The following is a 22,500-nucleotide window of genomic DNA, read 5'->3' as shown; positions in this document are numbered from 1 at the left end:
ACGCTGTAATTCCTCTTCCAAATATTCAAGTAAGTCATCTACAGGCACTTTTGTAAATAAAGAGACAACATCAAAACTAACCATATTAAAATCATAATTCAAATTTAAACTATTCAATTTGTTTATAAAATCAACATTGTTTTAACATTCGTGTTAGAAATATTTCCTACCAAAGGAGTAAGAATTTTTACAAGCCATTTAGATAAATTATACGAACTGAGCCCACTGAACTAATGATTGGTCTGATAGGGTTATTGATTTTATGTGTCTTGACTAAACCATACATGTAAGGTAGGGAGGCGCATTGCGGTGTAACTGTTTAATTAAATGGTCCAAGCCCTTCAAAATGGATTTAATTTGTTTATTAAAATGGGAGTTAACTGTCTGTATAGGGTCAGACCTCAGTTTCGTATAAGTATCAGTGTCATTTAGCAATGTCATTATTTTACTTATATAGTCACTTTTATTCATAATTACCACTGCATTAGATTTATCTGCTTTTGTCACCTTCACTGTTTCGTCTTCTTTAATTTTCTTAAAAGCCTGGAGAAATCTCACGGGTACATTAGGGGGAGAAGGTTTACTCATAGCACCATACACAATACCTTTACAAATATTGATATCATCAGGGCATAGGTTTTGATTCATTTTTCTAAATAACAAAAGGATTTTGAGATGTCGACACAGTCCAGGTTACCATTAAATACACCAAAAGCTTAACCCATATCCCAAAGCCGCTGTCGTAGCACTATCCACTGGTTTGTCAGATAAATTAATCATGAATTTTGTTTCAATGGGGAATTTTTTGTACAAAAGTTTGGCATGGCCATGGGTAATCCCTTATCTCCTGTCCTTAGCAATATTTACATGGAATTTTTTTTTGAGACAAACTCTTACCAAGAATTTTGCCCCAAAAAGTTATTTTTTGGTTTTAGATACGTGGATGATATATTCTGTATTTGGCCAGTTTTCACGAAACCTCCAGGAATTCCTTAATAATCTCAATAATTTAGTCCCTTCTATAAAATTTACTGTAGAGGAAAGAAAAGAAAATTGTAATTTGAATTTTCTTGATGTAACTGTCCATAGAAATGATAGAAATTTCACCTTTTCAGTCTTTCGAAAATCAACTAATATTGCCTCTTTTGTTCATTACTACTCCAATCACCATCAAAATGTTAAATTCTCTGTTTTTTTTCTGGGATGTTCCTAAGGGCTTTACGTGTCTGTAGCCCGCAGTTTATTGACGCTGAAATTAAAACTATTTATGATATTGCATTGAAACTTAAATACCCAAGGACTTTTGTAGATGTGGCATGGAAAAGAGCTAGAAAAACATTTTATTCAACTAATGACAAACTTGAATTTAGTAAGCATAACATTCTAAAATTACCTTATGATGAAAGGTTTTTAGATATTCCTAGAATTTTAAAGCTTTTTAACATAAATGTTGTTTTCAGTAATATTAATGTCAAGAGTTTAGTAATCAAAAATTCTCCTAAAGATCTTCCAGGTTGCATATATGAAATTCCTTGCAAAAAGTGTGATAAAATCTATTACGGACAGACTGGCAAATCTCTTTCACAGCGTCTTAAGCAACATCAATATTCTGTGAGAACTGGGCAAATATCGAATGCATTATTTGTACATATTAGAGATTTAGACCATCCTATTAACTGGAGTCAAGCAAGAGCCTTAGTCCCATGTAATGACACAGTTAAAAGGAATATCATTGAATCTTGTTTTATCAAGTCAAATAATAGAAATGTTCTAAATTTAAGTCTTGGTTTATTTAAACTTGATGCTTTCATAATGAAAAAAGTTGTAGATAAATATAAGCAACAAAATTAATATATTCAGTTTTTACATGTTTTGGACTGTAAAGAATACTTTGTAATTTCGGTTAGGGTCAGAATCTGTTTAAGTTTGTGACCGTGTGATATCCGATAATCCTGGATTATCCCTTTTAATTTTTACCCTTTTGATAATTAACCATCTGGTATTCCTGATCTTGTTTGAAACCTGAGGCCTTCCTCTCCGATTGTACTTCAGTAGCTCCTTGACGATGTCTGAATAAAGACGAAAGCGCTTGGATTCCTGTCTATCATTTCCTGGTATTCGCTTATTATATATATATATATATATATATATATATATATATATAATGTGTATGTGTGTATTTACTAGTTGACCAAACTGGCACTGCCTGGGAACACTGAATGACAACAAATAAACACTCTCTCTCTCTCTCTCTCTCTCTCTCTCTCTCTCTCTCTCTCTCTCTCTCTCTCTCTCTCTCTCTCTCTCTCTCTCTCTCTGTATTTCACCCCTTCTCACCCCCCCATTCCTACCGGGGCTGAACGTGGACTTAAAGGGCATCTTGAGTGTCACTATTCATCTCAGGGACCTCAAAAACTATGAGTTAAACTAACATCAGTCATTTTTTTTACATTTCATTTTTTCACCTTCTCACACCCCTCCCTCTCCCTATTGAGGCTGAACTTGGACTTAAATGGCATTGGGACTGTCACTAGTCATCCCAGTGACATTGAAAACTAAGGATTAGCCACTAATATTTGTCGTATTTGGTTATTTTTACATGACACCCCCTTCCTACCTCCACCCTTATGGTATCAGTGATACCTTACCCCCTCAACATTCTTTTTCAGATAGGAGGTCATATGGACACAAAATTGAGGTATGAGAAAACCCATAGAGTCTATATAGTTACTAAGCCTCCAGGCAGAATCAGTTCTGTTCCAGGGACACCCTTCATACCCCACCTCCTTTGGTGTCCTTTGGTACTAGTGTTGTCTTACTAACCCCTAAGTAATCTTTTCTAGATAGTAAGTCATATGTATATCAAGTTTGGTTAAAATTGCACAATCAATTTCAGAGTTATATATGCTGGAACACACACACAATACATACATCCATTTTTATATAAATATATACATATTAGCTGACCAACCAAGCACTGCCCGGGAAAACTGAATGACAACCAATAAACACAGTCTCTCTCTCTCTCTCTCTCTCTCTCTCTCTCTCTCTCTCTCTCTCTCTCTCTCTCTCTTTTTGAGATAGTTGCTTCAATTATATTTACCCAGCACTTTCGACATTATATATTTTCATCCCTTCTAATCCCCCCCACGCCCCATTTCCTATCAGGGCTGAACTTGGGCTTAAAAGGCATCAGGAGCATCACCAATCATCTCAGGAGCCTTGAAAGCTATGGATTAGACACAAATATCTGTTGTTTTCGGTTATTTTTACATGTCACCCACCACCACGCCCCACTCTTTGGTGCCAGTGATGTCTCCTCCCACCATCCTTTTCCAAATAGTAAGTCACATGTATACAGAAATACAGAAATGAGGTATGATAGACTTGAAGAGTTTATTTACTCCATAAGTCTAAAGGCAGAACCAGCCTCATTTCAGGGAAACCCTTCCTACCCCCACCCCTGCTGGTGCTCTTTGGTGCTAGTGATTGTCAGGCCCCCCAGTATTCTCATACCATGTTGGGTTGAGCTTGCTCAATGCATTCCAGAGTTATGCTGGAACACACACACACACATATATATAAAATATATATATTATATATATATATATATATATATATATATATATATAAATTTATTTAGTTAGCAATCCACACTATAAAAGTTAACCATTACTTGTCAGTGTTCTGAGAAAATTATGGAAAAAAAGAAAGCCATAGTAGTGGGATGCTTGCATATCTGTCCAATACTGAAAATAAAAATTATTATATATTATTATTATTATTATCATTGTACCAACATTTAAAAGAATATAGCTCTCTCTCTCTCTCTCTCTCTCTCTCTCTCTCTCTCTCTCTCTACACACACACACACACACACACACACACACACACACACACACACACATATATATATATATATATATAGATATATTAGTATTATATTATATTAATAATTCTTTGCATTCATTATTTTTACACTTTTAGACAAAATGTTAACAAAACTGTTTTTTCATATCAGTATGGGACAGAAATGCAAGTTTCCCACTAATTTGGTTTTCTTTGATGCATACTAATTTTCTTTCATAGAAAACAGAACACTGACAACTAATGGGTAACTTTAATATTCAGCATTGGTTACCAAAACAGGGTCAAATTGAAGTTCAAAGCCAGGACACACAGCTGCTGTTCGTACCCATGAGTTAACAACACATAACCCACTAATACCGAATTCACTGCACCTTGAGGTTAACTTACATCCAATGTAAAATATATATCAATAGACTACTATACATCCTAAATTTGAATTTGAAAATTATCTTATACTGAGTGTATGCAGAGTTGTAGTTAAGATCTTTACCACTTACATTTAACTACAGTTTCTGATAACCCTCTAATATCTTTACTCTATAATCGAGACGCTGCTTTAAGTCTGACAGGTCTCTTGATCCAGCTTAGGTAGTTGATAATTCGTTTAATTTATTCACGCAGCAGACACAGGAAGACATCAGAATGCATTTTCACCCTATACAACTGACACGCGGAAATCGGCTGGGTACGATTTTGCTATTGTTACTTATAATTGATAAAAATCAGCTTAAAAAGTAAACATTGAAGACACTTGTACTGTTCCTGGATGATATTATATGAAGTTTCGCAAAAAGCAGCAGACTTTTATCCGAAAACATTTAACGGTATTCAAGAAATTAATTCTACGAACTGCCTTCTAATGTTCAATTACTATAACGTCTAGTGGGCGTTATTTAAAGCTCGTAATACTTAGATTACAATGGCATATCTAATCATGTGTTGGTACTCGCAATGTCAGGTACCATTCAGACGTGAGAACATCCCTGACTCCTTAAACGTATTGCACAAAGTTAATTCGAATGTAATTTGATTATTACACTTGTTTACAAAAACAACTGGGATAGAATATATGTTATATTCGGATCCTGTTCTTTTTTTAAAAGCGTATACTGTGAAAAAGTCGGTCTTTAATCCATATCCTTTTCCCTGCGTTAATCATTCATGTCTATTAAGAAAATGTCCAAAAACAAGTGAAAAACGATCAAAATAAGAGAGGAATTAGCTGATGGGACGTAAAAAAACCAGCGCTGAAAACCAAAATGTCCCGTGTAGGTGGAACTTCCGTTAGCAACCTACAGAATTGTTTGTTTGTTTGTATGGTGTTTTTACGTTGCTTGGAACCAGTGGTGATCCGGCAACGGGACCAACGGCCTTACGTGACTTCCGAACCACATCGAGAGTGAACTTCTATCAACATAAACACGCATCTCTAACCCCTCAGTGGAATGCCCGAGAATCGGACTCGCAGCCACCGATCACGCCACTGAGGTGCTTGCAACCTACTTCAGAAGAATGCTGCTTCTTACCTCCAAATATCCGAAGCTTTCGAGAATGTGGATGTCTTAATGACTTCGGGGGCCATCCAGGCGTAGGTTCCTGCTGCAGACATCCTGGTGGTTTTGGAGACTTCTCTCGCCAGCCCAAAGTCCGTGATTTTGAGGGTTTTGAACTGCAGTTCGTTCTTGTCTATACTCTCACTCAACAAAACTGGAAGAAAAGAAGACGAAATCACAGTCAGTTTATCTAAAATTGAATGTTCTGGATAACACTAACTTCGTGTGAAGTAAAATCATTTGGCATTATTAAATTCTACAAATTATTTTATGGGAAAATGTTTACATGGCAAAAATGATAATTATTAAGTATTAAGGTATCCCATAGACAAAATCTATAAAAAATTGTGTTTTTCTCTTACAAGACACCACACAATAATAATAATAATAATAATAATAATAATAATAATAATAATAATAATAATAATAATAATAGTAGGGAAAAACTCTCTATCACGAGAGTATATATAATGTTCTAAGGGTCCACAATAATACAAAGTGTAAAAGTCCGTGTATAATTTTGAAGACTTTACAGAAAGCTTTCGAACCCTTCCCTGGGTTCATCTTCAAGATGAACCCAGGGAAGGGTTCGAAAGCTTTCTGTAAAGTCTTCAAAATAATACACGGACTTTATACACTTTGTATTATTGTGGACCCTTTAGAACAATAATAATAATAATAATAATATTAATAATAATGTTCATAGAGGTCCAAAATAATAATAATAATAAAAAAACGTTGCGAGTTCGTGTATAATTTAAAACCCTTTATTAAGCTTTCGAAACCTTCCCTGAAAGATGAACCCAGGGAAGGGTTAGAAAGCTTTGTAAAAGTTTTTTAAATAATACACGAACTCGCAACATTTTTTTTATTATTATATGTACTCTCGCGATAGAGAGTTTTTCCCAAATAATAATAATAATAATAATAATAATAATAATAATAATAATAATAATAATAATAATAATAATAATAATAATATAATAATCGATTCTCTACCAAGCTTTTGGGTAACTTGCTTCTGAAACCATTAATTCTTAAAAGGGAAATATATGAAGAAACTTCAAATTTCCAGCTGAGATTCGAACCCAACCATACAAGGTTAAAGGGAGTCTCTATGAGCTACTACGTTGGCTTAATATGTGCACGTATAAAAAAAAAAAATTAAACGTGCTTGCACGGTGAAGATGGACCGATTTTGACTGAGTGCAAGTAACTTTTTTTTCGAATAATCAACTTGTATCTCTTTTCATACCCAAATGGATGAAAAGCTGAACGTTCACTCTGTGTGTGCGTGTGTGTGTGTGTGTGTAATGACCTCCTGTCACTTAATAACATATGACGACAAATATAGCAGAGGCCACAGGAACTGATAAAGCTGATGGAACATGACGTTTACACGATATTTCAACAATTCTTCTAAGTGCACTTATGACAACAGGATGACGGGGTTTCAGTGAGCGTAAAATAACAAGAAATATTATAGGAAGAATGGCAACTATTATCGATATAGTCAAGGTAACACACGCTCAGTTAATATAGTGAGATATGATTTTATATAAACAGATTATACGTCTCTAAAAGTTATGTTGTCACAATTCGGAAAATCTTATGATCCTCATCCATGATAATCCCTGATTAGTATACCTCAGTTGCAATAATTAATAATAATAATACATTCGACATTTCTCCTATCCTCACGTCTTATCTATATTTATTTCTCGCAGCAAGACCTTTGACCATATTGTTCTACATAGAAACAACTGCAGCTCTTGCAGGGAACCTCATAAATACAACAATGAGAAACTTACGAAATTTCCTGGTCATTATATTGTCTGGAATTATTTGAAAAACGAAACTCAAAATTAATAGCAACATTCTTATGACCTTAGAACGTTACAATGGCTCCCCAGTTTGATCCGGATACAGAGTGTGTGTGTGTTGTTGTGGTGTGTGTGTGTGGTGTGTGTGTGTGTGTGGTGTGTGTGTGTGTGTGGTGTGTGTTGTTGGTGGTAGCACCAATAAAATACTACTGAACTGTATGGATATTTTAGCTTCTCAGAGACGCTAAACTTTTTTTTTCCTGAAGAAATTCTGGCGTGCAGACAAATGCAGCTCTTCGAAGCATAAAAAATGACAATTTTTTTCTGTGATTTGTAAAGTACAGAACTTAAGATTATACATCCTTATCTCTTTAAATACAAAAATTAAAGCCATGAGGAGTATGGGGCATAATCACTCTTAAATGGAAGACTTAAATATCTTTGTCTCCCCCCAAAGGAACAGCAAAGGAAGGTATGACTATGTTTTAGTTGTGAAGGAAATTTGTATATATTTAAGGTAAAAGCCACATAAAATGCACATTTATTCATCAAAACATTTTAAAACAAAATGTTTATCACCCTTAAACATTTTGTCTTAAAAAAAGATCACCTGCTTCAATTTCTTAAAACGGAAAACCTAGTATTTCCCATTTGTTATCAGATTCTTAACATAAGCTTTGTCACCAAAAGTAAAAAAAATAAATAAATAAAAAAGAATCAAATTTACAGTTTCACCAGTTATAAAATGTTATTTACGATTGACTGTAGATCAAAGTGATCTGAAACTTCACATATACCTAAGTATCCAAGCAGGTCATCGAGACTTATATACTTTTATGAGTAAAGAGATGACATCAAACCAAACCGTTTTCATAGAAACACTAATCAGTTTGATGTAAAATTATAGACATCAAATTAGTTATTCTACCTACAAAAAAAATCGTTTTGGCATCAACACTGACCATATTGTCAACAAAAATCACTCGTTTGACATCAACACTAATAATTTTGGCATCAAAACTAATACATTCAACTTGAATAATAGTCATTTATGCATTTCATTTTTCTCTCAAATAAACAATAGATATCCTTGATATCCTGGTAGGGAATATTTCCCATGAAAGGTTGGTTTGTTTGTTTGTATGGTGTTTTTACGTTGTATGGAACCAGTGGTTATTCAGCAACGGGACCAACGGCTTTAGGTGACTTCCGAACCACGTCGAGAGTGAACTTCTATCACCAGAAATACGCATCTCTCACCCCACAGTGGAATGCCCGAGAATCCAGCTTGCTGCCACAGAGGTGGCAGGCCAACACCATACCGACCACGCCACTAAGGCGCTTATGGGCCATTTCGGTAATTAAGAAACTGCTCGGTTCATCAAGCGTTTTAACCTCACCGTGTGCATAAAGTGAAGACGAAGGACTGGTTCCAGATCCATCACATCTTGGTTATATTTTTAAAAAAATCGTCTAAATTATAAAGAACACAGGAAGATTTGAGGTAAGTAGTTCATATTTACGATCATCACTAAGAAGTAAATATATATTCTATCATGTACTATGCATGTTTCATTAGTTTGGTTTTATGTCCAGTCCTCCACAGGGATGATTCCCTCTCTGGCTGGCCCTGGTATATGTTTTCTAAATAAGTTGCTTCTTATACATTTCATATAACTGTCTTTTAGTGTTTTCTCATCAGTATCGTATGTATGTATGTATGTATACATATATGACTGGTAGAAATGTTCTGTTACAACAGAATTCCATCTAATAAAAGGAACCCATAAAAACGTCAAAAAACAGAAAGTACTATATTTCAGAGACTGCAGTCTCTCTCTTCAGGTAGGTAATGAATGAGAAGTCACAGAAAAGGCGGTATTTATACCAAGAGATCCATCCACATGTAGCCGTTTTTATTAAGTCACCGTCACTGATAATTTCTTTTTAATCTTTTCAAGCATTGGTTGATGGAAGATTTTATCTATGATATCTGAATCCCAGGCGACCTTTGAGATGTTCATACATATATGAATAAAAATATGGCCATAGAGGAATATAATTTACACAGGTGATCAACTGGAGGTTTCCGTATAATCTTAATACCAATCAGATGGATATTAGTGGCTATAGCTTCTTTCACAATGCAATTATCCTCATTTCAGGCTAGTTTAGGGACCCCTTGTCTTGGTGACTCCTGACGGTGGGAGAGGTGATTTAGAACATCCAGGTGGGGATGCTCCTCATCATTGCTCCTTTCTGTCGTGAGTTGCAGGCCAAACACGGTTTCGATGACGTCCACCAGGAGGAGAAATGGGGCGTCTTCACCAGCGATTTTGGAAAATATGTCGCCGACACGACTGCATTGGATATGGGTGGCCACTTCCGCCACAATCTTTTCTTCGGTGCACCACTTAAATCAGTTCTCAAACAGCAGCAAGCCAAGGGGGAGACCTAGGACATATCTGAAGGGGTAGTTATTATCGTCGTGCATTGTCTAGATTAAAAACCAAAATTGACACCATGGAGTTATTGCTCTAGAGAAGTATAGAAGGAATTCTGCAGGAAGTATAACACTACAGCAGCAGGATGGGACGAATGTTGTCAGGAAGAACACCACCTTCACCAGGTGATAAGTGATCATGGGGATCTGACGGTTATTAAGAGCAGTGAGTTCCCCTTCATACTTGTTTTCACAACCCAATATCTCCCAGGCCAACCTCTCTGCAACAGAACGTACTATATGAAACAGACATATGACAATATCAGTGTTAAAGCGTAGTTCCTAGCTGTCCTTGGTGTGCTACTTAGACACGCGCCACTTCGGCGTTTGCCTTTTACCTTCATATATTCATGAAGGTCATGGAGGGTACCCATAGGGACCTCAAGCTCAGAGTCTGCTGCAGTGTCGGGAGGACTTTGAGTTCAATGCCAGCTTCAGCAGTTGCTCTTGGTTGGCAGTGAGGTTCAACACCGCACAGACTAAAATCAACCAACCTTCTGGTCAACCATCTTAAAAGATGTCCCGCCTGAGTTTCGGGAGGGTCTTCCCTTTCGGCAAAATCCAGGTGGTGAAGCAGCAGTTCAGTACTTTCTTCTTCGGTAATCCTTCTCAGCTCACTGTATCTGCAGTGATATTTTCCCCACACTGGGATATGGCAACTTCCTTCAGCTTTCTCAAGCTCCTCATTCATGTCATTCCTAACTGAAACAAAACCAGCACTAATAAAGCTGGTTTCGGATCTATGGTGTCATAAGACGTCTCCGAGTACTTAAATTCGGCGAAAAACATAATCAGGAAGACGAACCTCATTACGTGACCTTAGGTACGTCGGCTATGAAGATCTAAATTAGACTGTTCATACTAAACTTTTGCAGACGGTCGCTGTACATTTTAAAAAAAAGTTCAACACCATGGGTACATGACAGATGTATAAATATCAGATCATTCGGAGGCAAGCACTCGCCAATATAATTTTTCTTCCCATACAAGCTACAGTTAACGGTTTCACAAAGTAAAAATACTGAACTGACATGGGCGTGGTTCCAGATCTTAATCATTACGATGTTCTTTAAATGTGGAAATTCATTCTGCCGCTCCTTTACCTGTCTCGTATCAGAACCCAAGTGAGGTGAGACTCGTGCTTCCTCATTGATATTCACAGCATTCGGCCTTTAGAACTGTCTCCATCACTTGACAGCCTACCACCAACCTAGCACACAAATCTACAACTACAAAAACTCCGAAAGACATTTAGACGTGTCCCTAAGTATCATACGCTTCCTGAACTCGCTGTGGTGCTGCTGCTGCTGCTTTTACTAAATAACACTCAGATGTAAACAACTAACAACACGAGCATCAATGGGAACTTCAAGATTCTCTCTCTCTCTCTCTCTCTCTCTCTCTCTCTCTCTCTCTCTCTCTCTCTCTCTCTCTCTCTGAACAGCACAAAACACTACTGCAACACTTGAAAGAAACCTTTTTACGTACACAAGCATCAACATCTAATAGAAGAAACCCGTAGAAAACGCCAAAATATAGTATTTTCTCTCTATATTTTGGCGTTTTTATGGGCTCCTTTTATTAGATGGAATTCTGTTATAACAAAATTTTTACCTGTCAAGCATCAACACATAAGCAATGCAGTACATAATGACAGTGTACATTTAAGCTATGAGCAAACAAAGTGTACCACACCTTCACTGTACCCATACACAGATACAGGTAAAATGATAACAACTTGAAATCACATATAGTAGGCTCAGGAATGGCCGATTAAATCGAAAGAAAATATGACGAGAGAACACTGGAGAGACAAATATGCACCAGAGGTAGCATCCCCTCCCACACACCCCTCCCCAGCGTTGTCATTCATGAATGTAGACTACTCGTATGAGACTGTTTTTTCAATTGCAATCCGAAGGCTTCGGGAACAAGGCGCCGAGCACAAACGGTAGGACTTTTTAAGGGATACATGGAGCCGTTCAGTTTTCATCAAGGTTGAAAAGTATACCCATTTGGAGAAGGAACTGCAAAAGCTCCCTTTAACTAACATTTCTCCACGCACAAAAGCGGACTATGCCAGTAGTAGACTTTGATTTCCAAGTGTTTGCTGATAGTATTTGCCCTGCAAAGTTAGGTTCTGCTGTTCGTAATACAGTAAAACCTGCTCCTACAGGTAAGTGAGCACACGATGTCTCCTGTTACGATGGACTAACAAGTCTTTGAGACAATCTAATCCTTGTAACTCCTTGTAGTACAATATAGCTGTTGATATACCTCCGTCAATTTTCTTATCATGACTTGATTCCTTCAGAAGAACCTCTCTCTCGTCTCTCTCTCTCTCTCTCTCTCTCTATATATATATATATATATATATATATATATATATATATATATATATATACACACACACACACACACACACACACACACACATATATATATATATATATATATATATATATATATATATATATATAAAGGTAGGTAGAAGCCACGAGGGAGAGTGAAACGATGGAGTAGCTGCAAGATCTTTCGACTCAACGTCCCTTACTTAGCAGCAGACTGACATATATACATTAGAAACTGAGTGGACAAGGAAGGGTCGTATAAGTGACAGATAAGGATTATAAAGGAAATAAGTACCTAGAATCCAACACACCTGGAGAATTAGTAACCTTCCCAAACAAAAAAACGGGTACTATTTAAGAGGTTTACAAGAAAGATTAAGTCCAACTGCTCAGACAATTAAAGGATTATACAGGTCAGCAACTGACCACATTAAAACCTTTGGTAAACAAAAACTTTTTTTTTTTTTTTCACAAGATAAACTTATTCACATAATATATAACAAACATACATATACAAAGAAAATATAAATAGGGCAACTATACTAATTTGCATTTAAGTCGGTGATTGTATCTTTGAGGTCATTCTTAAACATGTTACATATACTACAAGGATCTAAATGAAACAGGCCACGACTGACATTGAAATTATGATGTGAAGTATAAGTTGTATAATGCCAGATTCTAAGAGATTTTGTGATAAGACATCTTTTGATCTTACAGTTACTGAACTGTCCAATCCAATTTATTCGGTGAATAACGATGTCTGCCTGCTTGTTCGTTGGAGAGAGAGAGAGAGAGAGAGAGAGAGAGAGAGAGAGAGAGAGAGAGAGAGAGAGAGAGAGAGAGAGCTTAGAGCTAGTTCAGGTTGCCCTAGGTTCCAGTGTGAGGCACCTCTGATGTCTACCAGAGAGAGAGAGAGAGAGAGAGAGAGAGAGAGAGGAGAGAGAGAGAGAGAGAGAGAGATTGGACTGGTCAAGAAACCCAGTGAAAATACGCCTCTCGATTCATCAGGTTTCTTTCTGGGTCCAAATCCAGTGAATTCGTAGTAACTGGAGTAAAGTAACGTCCGAAAATAGATCCTAATTATATGATCAGTGCTCTGACTTTTGCCAGACAATTCCCATTCCATGATGAAATTCATCAAAAACATTTCTGATTCCGTCTGTGTCACCGATGTGACTGTTCCAGCGCGGAACCAGAGGAATGTATTTCTGGTGATTAGAAATATTCATTACTCGATATAATAAGCTGTAAGTCCCGTTGCTAAGTAACCAATTGGTTCCTAGCAACGTAAATAAAAATCTAATACTTCGGGCTCAGCCTTATAGGAGAGCTGTTCATCAGCTCAGTGGTCAACTAAGATACACTTTTTTATATACTTAACTTTGAGACCCGAATCAGTATAGGCTATTTGGCTCATTCCCGCCCCCCCCCCCCCCCCCCCCCCCCCCCTTCATAATTCATTCAAAATCTACCTCAACAGTTCCCGAAATTTCAAAGTTCACTTTCCGCCCTGACCAATGTTTAAATTCATTATTAACGTTAACTGAATCCTCATTGAAACTCAGCCACACAAAATACATGAACAACCAAGTTCAAATGGAAACTAAACATCGAATCATTACTTCATACACATCATATATGATCACTTTTCAGACTTCATACACATCGTATATGATCACTTTTCAGACTTCATACACATCGTATATGATCACTTTTCATATATGATCACTTTTCAGACTTCATACACATCATATGATCACTTTTCAGACTTCATACACATCATATGATCACTTTTCATATATGATCACTTTTCAGACTTCATACACATCATATATGATCACTTTTCAGACTTCATACACATCATATATGATTACTTTTCAGACTTCATACACATCATAAGATCACTTTTCATATATGATCACTTTTCAGACTTCATACACATCGTATATGATCACTTTTCAGACTTCATACACATCGTATATGATCACTTTTCAGACATCATACACATCGTATATGATCACTTTTCAGCAATGGAAACTAACCCCCATATTATAATAATAAAGATTTTCATATTCTGGCTCTTAAAAATCATGCAGAGGTTGGATAACGCATTTCTGGGATGTTAATAGATATCCTCCGATCTTGGACGAGCTTCACAAAAGGTTGAATAGCGACTATGGACTCGTATTTATATATACATGCACTGTCCTCATCTAACTGGGATTTTAGCTGGTCTTTACAAAATGAAGTCTCTCTCTCTCTCTCTCTCTCTCTCGTCTCTCTCTTCTCTCTCCTTCCCCTCTCTCTCTCTCTCTCTCTCTCTCTCGTATGAGCACTTCCAAAAAGTGACCGATTTGGATTTTCCTTATGATTTACAACACATAAATGAAGATTTGCACGTAAACACACAACATTTCATGACTTTTTAACAGCAAATGTTAACAAAAATATCAACGTTTGAGTTTTATCTTTTTCACGCTGGATGCTTTAACACAATAATAATAATAATAATAATAATAATAATAATAATAATAATAATAATATATAATAATAATAATAAGTGAGAGATATTAACATATACTGGAAAAGTATAAAAGATGACTGAGAGAGAGAGAGAGAGAGAGAGAGAGAGAGAGAGAGAGAGAGAGAGAGAGAGAGAGAGAAAAGATGAATCTATCCGGGAGTTTCTGTGCTGTATGCTATAATCAGAGTTAAAGAATAAATAAAAAGTTAATAATAATAATAATAATAACAAATAATGAATAATAATTGAAAATAATAATAAGAATAATTAATAATGATAAAAAAATCAAAGAGATATTCGCATAAAAATACTGAAAAGTATCAAAGACGTCGAGAGAGAGAGAGAGAGAGAGAGAGGAGAGAGAGAGAGAGAGAGAGAGAGAGAGAGAACTGAGTCTATCCGGGAGTTTCTGTGCCCGTGTGCTACTACAATAATAATAATAATAATAATAATAATTAAAATAATAATAAAACAAGAATAAAACTGAGTATTACTTAGAGATCAAAGAGCGGAGAGAGAGAGAGAGAGAGATAGAGTGACGATAGAGAGAGAGAGAGAGAGAGAAGACACCGAGGTGCCGATGAAAGACAATTAATAACTAAGAATAAAGAGAGAAAGAGATGACATAGACGAGAAAGAGTGAGAGAGAGAGAGAGAGAGAGAGAGAGAGAGAGAGAGAGAGAGAGAGAGAGAGAGAGAGAGAGAGAGAGAGAGAGTGCTGACTCTATCCGGGAGTTTCTGCACTGTGCTGTTCACAACGAAGGTGAGTGAAGTCCTACATCGGCACGCACCCGAACGAACGAACGAGAAACAAAAAATTCACACAAGACGAACACGAAGTGTTAACTCTGGTTCCGAAACAAAGTCCCTTCCTTCCTTTCTCGGGAACTTCAGAACTTATAGTAACGAGCTGGTTGTTCCAAACTTTACGTAAGGAAAAAACTTGAGATACTTGACAAACATTCGAAACGAACGTCCGAAGGGAGAATTAGAGGAAAATGTGAACATTTCATTATCGAAATAAGAGGAAAATTACGAGGAAAATGTGAACAATTCGTTATCAAAATAAGAGGAAAATGTGAACGTTTCATTATCAAGATAAGAGGAAATTGTGGATATTTTATTACCAAAATAAAAAGAAAATGTGGATATTTCATTTTCAAATTAAGAGGAAAATGTGAACATTTAATTATCAAAATATGGGGAAAATTTAGAGGAAAATGCGAATATTTCAATATCAAAATAAGAAGAAAATGTGAATATTTCATTACCATAATAGAGCAAAACTACGAGGAAATTGTGAACATTTCATTACCAAAATAGAGCAAAACTACGAGGAAAATGTGAACATTTCATTACCAAAATAAGAGGAAAATTACGAGGAAAATGTGAAACACCTCATTATCAAAATCAGCAACCGGTCGTTCTCGACAAAATATACATTGAAACGACGAAACGAAAAACAACCCAAGTATTTCAAAATTCGATTCTCCATTTACGGTCTGCGATCAAGCGACGGACGACAGAGGTATATACACGGAGTGCGTTAGGAGCAGTTGTTATTATTGTTTCGTTTTCTCAAGCACTGGTGGGGGGGGGGGGAAGAACGAGGAAGAGGGGGGGGGGGGGTACATAAGGATGAAAAGGAAGAAGTGTCAGCCATAACGATACCGCATCCTCGATGACTGGCCGAGTTCTCGCAGAATATACAACGCCCGTTTGCAGTGTTTGCGTGATTTCCCTCCAATACAACGTTGACCGGTTGCAAACGATCTTGCGTTCCAATGACCACAGTCTAATGAAACCATAAGGACTGTAATATGGAGCAGTTATATATATTAATGTGGGAGGCGGCCCTCCTCAACAAAATTTAGATCATACATAGATTGTCTATGTAAGAATTTATATATTTGAACTTTTTAGATATTTTTATATGAAGCTTATTTTAAATTAAATATTATTTCTATCTAAATCTATTTCGGTGTCAATAACCTAGATGTTGTGACGCCAGGTTTAATAGACACAATCAATCAATCACTGAAACCATGCCATATATCGTATGAATTTTGTACATTAATTGGGATAATCATCACCATTTGAGGCAATGCCCACCTTTTTCGCCCTGTGGTTCCATACCCACAAAACTAAACTAGGAGCTAGGGGCCACTAAACTAGGTATACCCTGAGTATGCAGATCAGGTGGTATGTCAGGCACAAGACAGGATTATCACCGATGAACAGAGAAAAAACAACAGAGAATAAAGTTGAGTAACAAGGAAAATGAAAGAAAACGGTAAAGAAATAATTGCAAATTGAAATAGACAGTAATCGTGCAAAATACTTGAACTTTAAAATAAAATAATATATATGTCATACGCAAACAGTACTCGATTATTATCGCAGTCAAGTGGCTTCCGTTTCCACTAACTGTCACTTTATATTTGGGAATTTTCTACACAAGAGAGAGAGAGAGAGAGAGAGAGAGAGAGAGAGACACTCCACACAATTTTCACTCCTCCCTTCCCCCATCTCCCAGAAGGGGGGCCATTACCCTTGTCAACGTCCTATAAGCTAGGTGGATTTGGCTATCGTCTAAACTTGGTTATTAAGAACCATGATATCAGATCCAACTTCCAAATTGTGTAAGATGTGTCAGATGGAGTTTGAATCGAGTCCTGTGCTGGGAGCACTATTAAATGGACCCAAGGTACCACCACCTGACCACAGGTCCAAGAGGTCGTCTATATTTCTAAGCATGTGCATCAGTTGATGCACACCAGAAGGGACTGAACCTAATTTCAAAAGTTAACTGCTTCACCACACAAGGATTTGACTCAAAAGCCTTAAAAATGTCAAGCCCCATAACGGTACAGAGGCTTATTACTGAGGGGATGGACACTCATAGTGCTCTGAGTTCCTTTTGAAAGGTTGGTCTGTGCAAGAGTGATGTTTCGGCTATAAATGCGGTGAGAATTATCGTGTTTTTTTTTTTTTTTAAATGGACGCTTAGACGACAGGAAGAACGCATACTAAAACACAAGTCAATCAAAATATAACCCTTAATAAACGAAGAAAAGGGAGGTGCAGGGTTTCCACCGAAAAAATATAATCACTGAATGTCATCTTTTGCATACAATGAACTTAAATGTTAAGTCAAAGGGCAGAAGCACCCAACAGGATGTGGAAAGTGTGTATGCACGATCATTGGAGGTCTAAGCCTAGAGGGTTGCCAAAGGTCACCTATATACATCAACAGAAATGAACAGAAACAGGAAGAGGAGGGGGGGGGGGGGGGGAGATGGGGTTTCCTTCCCCACATACGTGCTCCATCTGAATACCATATTTAAATCCAGACTGATGTTAGGAAATATCCTGGTCGTTAGGGTGTAGCCCCTATTTTTCTGAGAGTAAAATGGGACATGCGAACGGAGTTCCAAATAGCAACTGTTGGAAAGAAGGGATAAGAACAAGAGGAAAAGGGCATATATATAATCCTGGAAAAAGAAAGCGACCATTTTCCACAAGTTGTGATATAGGTCAGGTCTAAACATAGGGACGTTAAAAAATTTCAAAAAGACTTTTGGTGGAACTGAAAAGATAAAGAGTTCTTGGTTAAGACGCAGAGTCGGTGTATATAAAAGTATGCATTTTTCGATTCTAGTGTGTTTTATATTTTAGCGATCAAGTCTTAAGATTAAGAAACACTCCCTCATGTCATAACATGCCCAACGGTAGTTTGTAGGTTGGTATTCGAGCCGACTGATTCTGTCCCTAAAGAACTGACCGTGGTTGACCTTCAAGGGTTGGTCTACAGGGTCCTATAACCTCTAGACTCTATAGAGGGTATAGGACTCTGACTGTGGACCTTCACTGATACGTTTCCACACAACACAGGGTCACATTTCATGACTTATTTCCAATATATATATATATTTGTTTGTTTGTTTGTATGGTGTTTTTACGTTGCATGGAACCAGTGGTTATTCAGCAACTGGACCAACGGCTTTACGTGACTTCCGAACCACGGCGAGAGTGAACTTCTATCACCTGAAATACACATCTCTAACCCCTCAGTGGAATGCCCAAGAATCGAACTCGCTGCTACCGAGGTGGCAGGCCAAGACGATACCGATCACGCCACTGGGGCGCGTTATGTTTAAGCTATTTCTAGTTTAGGCAAGATTACATTATCTAGTTTAAAATTACTCGCTTTTTTTTTTAAGTAAGATCCTAAGTTTAAGACTTATTAGCAAGTATTTGATGTAAAGGCTTTTGGAAAGTTGCCTCGAGACCAAGGTCTATATAGACCTTGCTCGAGACTCTGACTATCCATAACGATCACAAGAACATTATGTTCCAACAAACATGACTGGTTTGGTTTCACACACTCAATTATTTCCAACTGTTGTAATTTCAAGTTTCGAGAAATCTGTGTTGGGCAACAATGTACCAACTTATCGGCTTTCCCAAGAGTTTTTTCCGAAATTTGAAAAGATCTATTCATCCTACCTAAGTCGAGGTTACTTGTGTAATCATTATACGTTAGGTGTTTAGTGACGGCTTCTGATGACGACTTTCTCTGACTTTTTGCGAAAACTACTTTCCCAGAAACAGGTCTCTATTGTGATGGCTTTCTCTGACTCCTTGTGAAAAAGACTTTCTAAGAAACAGGTCTCTATCATGATGTTTCTCTCTGACTTCTTTTGCAAAAGACTTTCCAAGAAACAGGTCTTTATTATGACCACTTTCTCTCAGATCTTGTGAACATCTGAACATTTCCCCCCAGAAACAGGTCTCTATTATGATGACTTTCTCTCTCCCCTCTTGTGAAAACTACTTTCCAAGAAACAGGATTATGATGACTTTCTCTGACTTGTGAAAACTACTTTCCCAGAAACAGGTCTCTATCATGATGTCTTTCTCTCTGACTTCTTGAGAAAACTACTTTCTCAGAAACAGGTCTCTATCATGATGACTTTCTCTCTGCTTTCTTGTGAAAACTACTTTCCCAGAAACAGGATTATGATGACTTTCTCTGACTTCTTGTGAAAACCACTTTCCCAGAAATAGGTCTCTATTATGATGAGACGGACGAAAGATTTCTGCCATCTCGTTATCTGTTAAGGATTAACTAACATCACAGGGGGGGTCCCATGGGTGGTGGTCTGCATCATTCGTTTTACGAGTGTTACAGCTACCACCGCCTTAAAACGACTAGATCTACTAGCTGCCTAGTGCATTAAAAGCACATCAGTTACCTTTTCATTCATTTGCGGGCTCAAAACTGCATTGCCAGAAGGATGTTGCCATTTAGGTGGAAGCATACTACAGTATTCTTTATCTTACAAATCGGGTACTCAAACATTTGATTTGAGGATGTAATGAGTTAGTATGAAAAAGAGAGTTAAGTTCCACATTATTTCTTTTTACTATCATTACCTCCTTGTCTTTTTGTGCTTTTACTTCCACAAGCAATTTCAGTTACACTAATTTATTCGACTTTTGCATCATTCAGAGCCATTCTCATCTTTCCTCTACAATCCATGTATACGGATGTGAAATGTGAAGGTTGGAGCTATTGAGAACTCTTAGCACAGTGGTCATGGGGAAAGAATGGACTAAGCGCGGTTGGTGTAACCTTTGAGCGGTTGGTGTACCTTTGAGCCAAGGAAAGTTAACCTTATCCAGGATCTGAGAGGAGAGAGAGAGAGAGAGACGGGAGGAGAGATGAGAGACCGAGAGAGAGAGAGAGAGAGAGAGAGAGAGTGAGTCCAGAAGGTTTGTTATTTCCAACACGGGATTCATCTATGACATGGCTGCTAAGGTATGAATGAAGTCGTGACAGTTTTGTCTTGTCAGGGAAAACGGGTTTAATTCGCTGCTTGTATCAACAAACTATCTATTTTTATAACGGCGTACACAACTGCCCAATCGATACAAGATTAATCAAGCCGTCTTTACATTCATTCTGACAGTTGGGAACACGTCCCTAAATAGCAAACGAATCAATCATTCTTTTGATAGAAATTAATGCCACTCTTAGCCAAGATGTCTACCACTTCATTGACTAGCACATCCGAGTGGGTTGGTGCCCAGGGAAAGTCAGTATACCTAAGTAAGGACGATTCACTACAGATATACATTCTAAAAGTCTGTTTCCTCGTGGGAAGAAGTGTATTCCATAGTATTTGAAAACAAACGACTCTCTCTACCTATAACTGCATGGTGTTATAGTAAACTAACTCGTAAGAGCAAAAGTCGATTTCGTGAAGTTCACACTCGAACAATGAATCAATTTCTGTGACAATGATTTCAATTGTATGAGTTTTCATAAAATGAATGACTTTTAATTTTAATTATATTAATTTTAGTGAAGTGAAGTACATTTCTCCGCATTTTGGATGGCATGACAAAGTGTACAATGCTCTACCGACAGCTCCGCAGGTATTTGCAAATGCATACGGTCCACCTTGACGAAGACTCCTCTTGACAGAGAACGATTCTACAAAATCCTCGTTGAAAACAGACGTGGAAACATTCATCAAAAGGATCTTCGATAAATGGCACAAAGAAGATGCCAAATTACTCTACAGGAACGTGTTCATTAATTAAATGGGCGAAAAAAAAGACATTGGAAGCGTCATCTACTGACGCGAGACACTCATCATCGAACATGAATAACTACAGTTGGTCACATGCTAGAGGAAGAGTATATAAAAAAAAAAACCGTGTATATTTAGAAGCTGTCCCTCTTTCAGGATGTCAATTGTTTGTTTGTATGGCGTTTTTACGTTGCATGGAACCAGTGGTTATTCAGCAACGGGACCAACGGCTTTTTACGGGACTTCCGAACTACGTCGAGTGTGGAACTTCTATCACCAGAAATACACGTCACTAACTCCTCAAGGGAATGCCTGAGAATCGAACTCGCGACCACCGGGGTTGCAGGTCAATACCATACCGATCACGCCACTGAGGCGCTTTTCAGGTTGACGCAACCCCCGAAAAAAAAAATGGCTGTCATACCTAATCCCCGGCCATGCTCAATTCATCAGATGAATTTGGACCACAGTCAGCTTCCGTCTAATATATCTATAAGACGGTGCAGTTAAGATTTATTTACGAAACATGACATGGACTGACGCGCCAGTGGCTACAAGGATAGATCGTCATCTTATGTAAGAAGATAGGCGCACTTGTATCAGTTTTAAAGGAACGGTACATCTGCAAAAGACCAAGCAATGAAATTTTCCACCTTATTTTCCTCATCTTTTCCGAATTCACGAAAGACGTATATGAAGCAAATCCTCTTCGGGGCGCTCTCGACCCCAAAAACCCTCACATCCAAGAGAAGCAAATTCCAAAAAATGGGATTGTCCCAGAGCCTAATAAAGTCCACAAAATGTTCGAAAGGAATTGATTACAAAGAGGGGCTGGATCAGCCACCGAGGATGAAATGGGAAGTAATCTCAAGACGAAAACCACACGCCTTCAACGACGCTGCGAACGTGATATTTATTCATATTCCTGGAAATAAGGAGAGAGAGAGAGAGAGAGAGAGAAGAGAGAGAGAGAGAGAGAGAGAGAGAGAGAGAGAGAGAGAGAGAGAGAGAATCTACCCTGTATACTACTCTTTATGACCCATATACAAAACTGATTAGCATTGGATGACATATTACCCCAAAGGTGTCCAAAAGAAGTAAGAATATATAGAATTTATGCAAAAGGCCAAGCACTGCGACCCATGAGATCATTCAGCGCTGAAACGGAAATTAACAATAAAAGGTTTTGAAAAATGTAACAGCAGGAAAACCGCAAAAACGCAGTTGCACTATAAATCAATTGTTAGATGAGGGTGGAAAGTATGATGGAA

The 22,500-nt window shown here is 37.5% G+C and overlaps 2 protein-coding genes across 2 annotated transcripts in view; one reads left to right on the top strand and one right to left on the bottom strand.

The window, feature by feature from the left end:
* Positions 1–22,500, top strand: part of LOC135210301 (mitogen-activated protein kinase kinase kinase 9-like) — a 172,276-nt gene that overhangs the window by 50,114 nt on the left and 99,662 nt on the right.
* Positions 1–22,500, bottom strand: part of LOC135209918 (mitogen-activated protein kinase kinase kinase 21-like) — a 63,293-nt gene that overhangs the window by 19,569 nt on the left and 21,224 nt on the right. Inside the window, exon 2 of the mRNA XM_064242655.1 lies at positions 5,397–5,577. Coding sequence (XP_064098725.1) covers positions 5,397–5,577 — 181 coding nt within the window. The remainder of the gene's footprint in view (positions 1–5,396; positions 5,578–22,500) is intronic.

Source organism: Macrobrachium nipponense, chromosome 39 (assembly GCF_015104395.2).
Source record: "Macrobrachium nipponense isolate FS-2020 chromosome 39, ASM1510439v2, whole genome shotgun sequence".
NCBI lineage: Eukaryota > Metazoa > Arthropoda > Malacostraca > Decapoda > Palaemonidae > Macrobrachium > Macrobrachium nipponense.
Note: the sequence above shows the minus strand (reverse complement) of the source record. Positions and strands in the feature narration are given on the sequence as shown.